Source organism: Limanda limanda, chromosome 19 (genome assembly GCF_963576545.1).
Source record: "Limanda limanda chromosome 19, fLimLim1.1, whole genome shotgun sequence".
Lineage (NCBI taxonomy): Eukaryota > Metazoa > Chordata > Actinopteri > Pleuronectiformes > Pleuronectidae > Limanda > Limanda limanda.
The window spans coordinates 11,020,663-11,030,084 of NC_083654.1; the positions used below are offsets into that span (position 1 = coordinate 11,020,663).

A 9,422-nucleotide genomic window follows, 5' to 3' on the forward strand; every position below is an offset into this window, starting at 1 on the left:
CAGCAATGCTGTTTGCATGTTGGAAAAACACAAAGTTTACAATACAAGAGAGGAAACATTCAAGACTTTGTAATCAATAGTCGATGTGTCAACTTGTGTTTGGCAGTTGTTTACCTGGTGTGAATGAGCTGTTGATTTTTCTGACTCGTTTCCAGTGAAACCCCTTTATCGGGCAGCTGCTTATAAAACAAAGTGTTTGCCAAGTGCCTTTGACCAATAATATCAAACTTACCACGCAGACACCCTCTCTGAAGAGTATAAAAGAACAGCCTGCCCACCTGTCTCCTTCAAACTCTCATTCTCATCCAACACTGCAGATCATCTCCAACCCCTCGTCCTGCTCCTGTGAGAGAGAGAGAGAGACGCCAACATGATCCTGCTCCTCCTTCTGTTCGCCCTGACCCTGGGTGCTGTCTCTCCTTCAGATGGACCTGAGGTCAAGCTGCATTGTGGAAACTGTCCCAGGTTCTGGTTCAGCTTCAACAGCCGCTGCTACAAGTACGTGGCCACACAGATGACCTGGGCTGATGCTGAGTTCCACTGTGTGTCCCAGGGAGCCAACCTGGTGTCTATCCACAGTCTGGATGAAGAGAATTTCGTCAAAGCCCTGATCAAGAACTTTGATCATGCTGAAGGATTCACCTGGAACGGACTCAGCGACGTCCACAAAGAAGGCAGCTGGATGTGGTCAGATGGTTCTGCAGTGGACTTTACCTTTTGGTTACCAGGAGAGCCAAACAACTCTGCAGGACATGAAGACTGTGTTGAAAATAACCAAAAGGTTGCAGAAAAGAAATGGAATGATCTACCTTGTAGCGAGCGTATTCCCTCTGTTTGTGCATCTCGCATAATGTGTCCTTAGTGATTGTAAAGTCTGATTTAACCTGGTCACTGATCACCAGATGCTTGTTGACATAAAATAGTCCTCAGCAATAAAGATACAAATGCAAACTCCTCTGTTTTTTCTCCCTTACTTTTCGTACCTGTTGGATTGTGATGAACCCAGTGGTCGATTGAAGGAACAGCCTTAAAACAGATAACTCATATTAACGCTGTGGATGATCTGTGTACATATATACAGAGGTCCACTAGTGGCCTTTTAAAGATTAAATTAAATAGAAAGTTAATAGAGTTAATAGAGTTAATAGAGTTATAGAGGAACTAATTGTTCACTAAATATCAACAACTGTTTAGTTTTGGAACGTCCAGGAGAGCTCTGCTCTTTGTTTTTCTATGTTCGTAGATTTTATACATATTGATTGCACTATAACAGTCAGTGTCACAGTGTTTTGTTTCTTTTAAAGTAATCAATAATGAGTGGTCCCTGGTCAAATCAGAGTTGGCACGAAACATTACACTGGTGAAGAAGCATCTTGCGAAATCCAGCTAACAAACAGATAAACAGCAATGAGAAAAGACAAACTATCTGTCAATGATCCATCTGATATCAATGCCATTTAAATACCAGTGAGTTAAATGTTCCCTTTGCCCTCACTGGGAAGCTGCTGAGATCACTGGGCACCAGCAGCTGACATAGATCTACAGATATGATAACTACTTTAATCCTTGTGTAACGGGGTCAATTCTTGGTGACGTTTTATACTTTTAGCGGGGTTATTTTCCCCGTTCGGGATGTGTTCGGGATGTGTTAAATTTTCCTGACGGGAAAGGCGATGCTCATAGGCTGCGGGGAGGCAGCAGAGTTTATTTAGGGACGCCGTAGCGCTCTCCCTCTCTCTCTCTCTCCCCACTGCCAGTCCTGAGTGTGTGTGTGTGTGTGTGAGGAAGTGCAGCGTGAGCGCAGCAGATGCGGACGCAAATTGTTTGTTGTGAGCTCAGCGTGCAGCCGTGTCTGTGTGCGGGTGTGTGTGACGGTGTCGGCGCCGCGGTGGATGCACACGGTCCCTGCTTTATTTTAATGAATTAAAAGTACGATATAATTATGTGTTTTTATGTTTGTAACTGTTTTTAAACATTTTGACAAACTTGTTTAAATTGTGTGACCTAACTACAACATGTTTGTTTTATAGGGCTGCCTTCAGCAGAATAGTTACGGTCACTGTTTTCCCCCAACTTTAGATTTCATTTAGATTATTTGGCGTTGTTTAATTTTAGTTATTTGGGTTGATTATTGGTTTCTTTGTTTTATTTTATTTTGTTTTGTTTTATGGCAATGTGCAATATATATGGTTGAGTGGAACTGTGGGGTGTAATGACTTGAATAATAGTGAGTTATTGGCTCCATCAACTAAAGACCCTCTTTTGTCCTTTTGTTTGATTATATCGCTTGCAGAGTGTTTTAAAGTTTGCTGTGTTTGTTTTAATGCATGATGTTTTAGCATTGTATAATTGGGTCTGGAGCCTTTCATTTCTCTACTTTTAATCTGTTATTTATATTAAGTCCAGGCCAGTCCTTCAACCTTTGCACATGTCACTGTCTTTTAAATAATTTGCACCTATTGAATAAATTGTATACTTCTGAAATCTCAGCCTCCCTTCCTGGTTGTTCTGATTGACATTTAACTGTAATCTGTAAACCATTTTAAAACACTACATTTGTACTGCGCTTTTCCTTGACTCACTTTGATACAGTTAGAGGCTTCATAATAGATTCAGTTAAATAGTACAAATTGTCTAAAAAAGTAAGAAAATTAGTTTGTCCAGCAGTTTAGATTCATGATTCAAACATCTTAATATAAAAACTTCATCATTTCCTTTTATTTTCACTTAGCTTTTAATTTGACAAGCCCAAAATGCTTGATACCACTGTCTTCAATGGTATGGATCCAGTTCAGTAGAATATTCTTTCTTTGACTTTCTTTGACGGATGTGTTCGGGATGTGTTAAATTTTCCTGACGGGAAAGGCGATGCTCATAGGCTGCGGGGAGGCAGCAGAGTTTATTTAGGGACGCCGTAGCGCTCTCCCTCTCTCTCTCTCTCCCCACTGCCAGTCCTGAGTGTGTGTGTGTGTGTGTGAGGAAGTGCAGCGTGAGCGCAGCAGATGCGGACGCAAATTGTTTGTTGTGAGCTCAGCGTGCAGCCGTGTCTGTGTGCGGGTGTGTGTGACGGTGTCGGCGCCGCGGTGGATGCACACGGTCCCTGCTTTATTTTAATGAATTAAAAGTACGATATAATTATGTGTTTTTATGTTTGTAACTGTTTTTAAACATTTTGACAAACTTGTTTAAATTGTGTGACCTAACTACAACATGTTTGTTTTATAGGGCTGCCTTCAGCAGAATAGTTACGGTCACTGTTTTCCCCCAACTTTAGATTTCATTTAGATTATTTGGCGTTGTTTAATTTTAGTTATTTGGGTTGATTATTGGTTTCTTTGTTTTATTTTATTTTGTTTTGTTTTATGGCAATGTGCAATATATATGGTTGAGTGGAACTGTGGGGTGTAATGACTTGAATAATAGTGAGTTATTGGCTCCATCAACTAAAGACCCTCTTTTGTCCTTTTGTTTGATTATATCGCTTGCAGAGTGTTTTAAAGTTTGCTGTGTTTGTTTTAATGCATGATGTTTTAGCATTGTATAATTGGGTCTGGAGCCTTTCATTTCTCTACTTTTAATCTGTTATTTATATTAAGTCCAGGCCAGTCCTTCAACCTTTGCACATGTCACTGTCTTTTAAATAATTTGCACCTATTGAATAAATTGTATACTTCTGAAATCTCAGCCTCCCTTCCTGGTTGTTCTGATTGACATTTAACTGTAATCTGTAAACCATTTTAAAACACTACATTTGTACTGCGCTTTTCCTTGACTCACTTTGATACAGTTAGAGGCTTCATAATAGATTCAGTTAAATAGTACAAATTGTCTAAAAAAGTAAGAAAATTAGTTTGTCCAGCAGTTTAGATTCATGATTCAAACATCTTAATATAAAAACTTCATCATTTCCTTTTATTTTCACTTAGCTTTTAATTTGACAAGCCCAAAATGCTTGATACCACTGTCTTCAATGGTATGGATCCAGTTCAGTAGAATATTCTTTCTTTGACTTACTCATGTTCCTTGGAAAAATTTGCAAATCTGGTTTCTGATTTAAGGAGTAGGACCTCAAAATTAATATATTTATAACCTATCTGTCGATTTACACTTAATAACACAAGGGATCCACCGAGTTCTGAATATTTTGGTGTTGTCTATGGAGTTTCTTATCGTGTAATTGTTAAAAAAGAAAATGAAGATGGACCAAATACATTCCTCTAAAACAGCTTCCCACCTCAGCCATGTTCTTTTTGGGAGCTTCGGAGAGGGTGCTTGATATCATTGGACATTTCAGTAATATACAACCACAGTGTGAGTGAACGCAGGTGAAATAAACCTCCTGCTCACCTGGATGTCACATAAAACCTATAGTTTATTCATTTTCAGTCAAATGTTCACATAGTAAAACGTGTAGCTCCAGCTATCTGAAGGCTGAGGGGTCACGAGGGGTAGACGTGTTGCTTCATTGTTGACTCTTTTGGTTTCCATTTACATCAGATAAGTAATAAAAACATAACAACTCTAGGCGTATATATTTACACAGACATTATTACAATAGTACAAAGCCTTCAATGTGTCCTGTCTTGCATTGTGAACTTTGTGTTTTTCTTTTAACATGCAAACAGAATTTAAATACTGTTATAAAAAATCTTTACATTGTTATGACAATGACAAAGTACTGAATACAAACAACCTCCTGTGGTTTTCTCAAGGGTCATCTCACCAACTTGCTCCTCTGCTGCCCTCAAGTGGCCACAAAACACAACACATACTTTTACATTCCAGCAGTGCAGCTTCAAACCCACACATACCTTTTCGATCTGATGTGTGTGCACGTGTTAAACCTCTGATACATAAACAATTTGATCAACTTTCAAACACATAAATAAACAATATAGTACAATAAATAACTCATTCAGCACAATTATTCTGCTCCGTGGACGAGGTGGAGCAGAGTTGTGCCTGTGCACGTGTGTGTGTGTCATGGTTAATAGTAAATATGACGACCACAGGGCCTCTCTATCGTGAGGAACACCGCATATATCAAAAGGGTGAAGGCACCACACCAACACAAACAATTATCACAGAAGTAATTGATTTTTTAGAAAAGAAACACAAACTAATGAAAGGAACGTATGTTAAATATCAATCAGATGCATAATTCTAATATGCCATCGCACAAACTCACAGTGCTAGGGAAAGAGATTACATTCCTTGTAGTTTCAGGAGCAACACATTCAGTCATAAAGAGTGATATGTTTGACACACATTCTCAAATGAGCGGATGATTTGTCAGATCTTTGGGGTTTCAGGAAACACCGTGTTTGAAAAATTCACAACTCCCTTATTATGTATTGATAGCATCACAGAAAAATTCAAGTGTTAATTTTTGCTATCCTCATGTTGTCCAATTAATTCGATAGGAAGAGATGGAATGTGTGTTTTGGGCATTTCTCTCGTTTCCACCCCATCAGGAGTCGTAGTGGTCCGAACGGCTGATCTGGATCCACCACAGATTTACACAAGATTTAAGTGTAATGATGATTCACTGCTATATGTGTATGAGTGGAAGCTCTGTTCTAGTTCAAGGCCCTTTCAGTCACACTAAGAACAGACACCATGTGTATGCATCGAGAAGATTAACGCTGCACTGCACACATACACAAAGGGAAAGATGCAGGTTTTGAAAAAATATGGTTTACAGAAAGTTTTAAAGAAAGTTGTGTGAAAGATAATTTAACACTAAGTTGCATGTTCTGGAATGAACATAGATGTGCTGTTTCTGTAGTCACCCTCTCTGTTCATTCGCAGATGTTCAGAGGATGCTTTCCTTTTTTGACGTTCCTGGTTCACACGCACATGTCTTGCTGTCAAAACACAAATTATAAATGGAAAGTTTTGGGACCGTGGATTAAAAAGTTTGTCAATGCTGACATTTGGGAAAAGACATCAGATCCTGTAGTTCAGTATAAACCATTTTTGAAAGTGTATGAAACACTATTTGCATCTGTTGTTCACACTTTAAAGGCTGTTCAACTAGTGCCAGACACACAAACAGACACCCAATATGCACATGCATATTTACATTATAAAAACAACATTTCAAGGGCTCAAGGCAATCATGATGTGGGTTTAACTCGAAGCAAGAAACCTGTGATCATTAAACCAGAATCTGACTACAGACCACATCAATCACAAAATGCACTTGAACAGGAAGCCATCAATGGTATTACACCAGTTTTCAACTCTTTTGAGGGCAGGTGTAATTGTTCCTGGCAAGGTTTCACTAGTGCACGCTCCGATTTATCGGAACTGATTGACTGATTTTATTGCACTATAGCAGTGCCACAGTGGTGGGATGTAAAAAAAGTACATTTACTTACTTACTGTACTTAAGAACATTTTCAATGTGTCCTTACTTTAAGTGGATTTATTTTTGTCTTCTTTTCACTTTTACTCCACAACATATATCAGCTAATATCTGCACTTTCTAAGAATGTGGGCCTTTTGTGCCAAACATGTGGTGCTCTGAGCAAGTTGTAATCTGGATAGGAACCTATAGTGGCCCAAGTGGTAAATAGTGAACATGGATCAAAAAGCTAAAACTAACTTTGCCCTCTAGCCCCTATGATTCACTCCTCTGTAAAGAGTCTTAGTGTTCATTTGGACAGTATGTTCAAATTTGACAATCTGTTGTTAGGTCTAGCCCCCCCCCCCCCCCCCCCCCCCCCCAACTACTGGAACAGCGCACCAGTCCGTAATAGATCTGCCCCGTCTCTAGCATACTCTAAATCATTGTGAAAAACACGTCTCTTCTTTTCAAGTTGAGACATGTTTTATCCCAGCAGATTTAATTAAATTTAATGTAATTTGGTTTTATATTATTTTGTTTTGTTTTGTTTTATTTCATCTTTACCATTGGTATTATGATGTATTGCATGCTGCTGTTTTCTTGTTGCCATCATCATCATCATCATCATCATCATCATCATCATCATCATCATCATCATCATCATCATCATCATCATCATCATCATCATCATCATCATCATCATCATCATCATCATCATCATCATCATCATCATCATCATCATCATCAGCATCATCCTTTTATTTGTACTAAAAAGAATCGTACCATGGTCTTTTACTTTTTTAAATCTATATCTGATTAATAAAGAAAATGTATCCAATCCCTTTTATTTATCTTCTCAGAGCAGATGTTGTCTGTGTTTAAATTTCACAATCATGCCATGTCTGTGGTTTTTCTCACAGAGCCCTGAGTTCGAGAAAGAGAAAGTGACATCATGTAGGTTTCGATCTTAGTGTTCATGTAAACGTGTTGGTAACATTGACCTTGACAGTAAATCCTGTGTCATAAACAGACTGGAAGCCTTCATGCTGCTCCCACCCACATCACAGTGAGGTCTATCAGGGTATTTATTAAATGCATTAAAAATGTTCATGCATTCACAAAAGTTTGAGCAATGCACAAAGGTCCTTATGATCACACAAGTGTCCTTGAGATGATATTGAACCATTAAACCTGTGTTAGTACAAAAAGAATAATTTAAACTTAAAATGTGAGTGTTTATTTGTCATTGATTTTAACAATAACATTGGAGTTGTTAAAATCAACAAACAACAAATACCTGAAAACAAGTCTGAAAAGTAAGAGGGTGAAATGAGAACAAACAGAGAAGTGTGCATTTCTATCTTTATTGCTGAGGACTATTTCATGTCAACAAGCATCAGGTGATCAGTGATCAGGTTAAATAAGACATTACAATCACTGAGGACACATTATTTGAGATGCACAAACAGAAGGATAATATTCACTACAAGGATAATCATTCCATTTCTTATCAATGTCATAGTTGTTAAGAACACAGTTTTCCCATCCATGGTAGTTGTCTGGCTGTCCTGAGGACCAAAAGGTAAAGTCCACTGCAGAACCATCAGACCACATCCAGCGGCCTTCTTTGTGGACGTCGCTGAGTCCGATCCAGGTTCTTCCTTCAGCAGGATCAAAGTTCCTGATCAGGGATCTGACGAAATTATCTTCATCCAGACAGTGGATAGACACCAGGTTGGCTCCCTCTTTCACACAATAGAGCTCTGCAGCAGCCCAGGTCATCTGTGTGGACACGTACTTGTAGCAGCGGTTGTTGAAGCTGAACCAGAACATGGGACAGTTTACTCGCTGCAGTTAGACCTCAGGTCCATCTGAAGGAGACACAGCACCCAGGGTCAGGGCGAACAGAAGGAGAGGCAGGATCATGTTGGCGTCTCTCTCTCTCTGTCTCAGGAGCAGGACGAGGGGTTGGAGATGATCTGCAGTGTTGGATGAGAATGAGAGTTTGAAGGAGACAGGTGGGCAGGCTGTGTTCTTTTATACGCTTCTGCGAGGGTGTCTGCACGGTTGGTGTGAAGTTATTGGTCAAATACACTTGGCAAACATTTTGTTTTATCCACAGCCGCCCGATAAAAGTGTTTTCTCATAGCATAAGTCAGAAAAACCAACAGCTCACCTGGATGTCACATAAGTTTTCCCATGATTTTTCAGTTCAACCTTTTGACCTCGTAAAACGCAGCTTTAGAAAGGACGACACAAGGACAGATATGTCATTTTGTGGTTGACGTCTTCTCATTCACACCAGGTTAACAACTGCCAAACACAAGTTGACACATCGAAAATGTTACGATTACAAAGTCTTGTGTCCTCTAATGTGTCCTCTCTTGTATTGTGGACTTTGTGTTTTTTACAACACGCAAACAGCTTGGCTTTAATTAAACAGGACTTCACACAGACATGACAACAGCAGATAAATGATTGAGCACAGCATCATCAGACTGACTTGCTCATCTGCTGCCCTCTGCTGGCCACTGTCATAACCTACAGATAGTTTATAAATTAGGCAAAAATTCTTTAAATGAAATACATGTAATAGAATAGATTATATTTGGGTCTTTGCTGTGACTCCAAATGATCTCATTAAGTGGTTTAATTGTTATTAGTGCTATGAATAAATAGCATTTTTCTACTGCTTGGATCTCCCCAATAAGAACTCTGATGGTTACATGCTGTTAATAAATACATAAAGATTTAAACATGATAGTCAACCAACGAGTGTGTATCAGAATTGTTTGCCCCAGAATCACCCAACACTTTAAAAAGACCATAAGGAAATTAAAGGGAGGAAATAATTCTTCACTAATTTTTAACAACAGTTTAGCTTTGGAAAGTCCAGGAGATCTCTGCTCTTTGTTTTTTATGTTCTTATATTTTATGGATTATTTATTGCACTTTAACAGTGCCACAGTGCTGGGATGTAAAAAAGTATATTTAATTAGTTACTGAACCTAAGAACATTTTCCATGTTTCCTTACTATTAGTGGATTTATTTTTGTCTCTTTGCACTTTT

The 9,422-nt window shown here is 38.8% G+C and overlaps 1 protein-coding gene and 1 pseudogene across 1 annotated transcript; one reads left to right on the top strand and one right to left on the bottom strand.

Annotated features, from left to right (window-relative positions):
- The first annotated feature begins 308 nt into the window (after positions 1-308).
- On the top strand, positions 309-953 carry LOC133026269 (lactose-binding lectin l-2-like). The gene has a single exon (XM_061093142.1). The coding sequence runs from the start codon at positions 371-373 to the stop codon at positions 860-862; it is 492 nt and encodes a 163-aa protein (XP_060949125.1). The 5' UTR covers positions 309-370; the 3' UTR covers positions 863-953.
- A 6,749-nt stretch (positions 954-7,702) lies between these two features.
- Positions 7,703-8,278, bottom strand: LOC133025788 (lactose-binding lectin l-2-like; annotated as a pseudogene).
- Between the last annotated feature and the right edge of the window lie 1,144 nt (positions 8,279-9,422).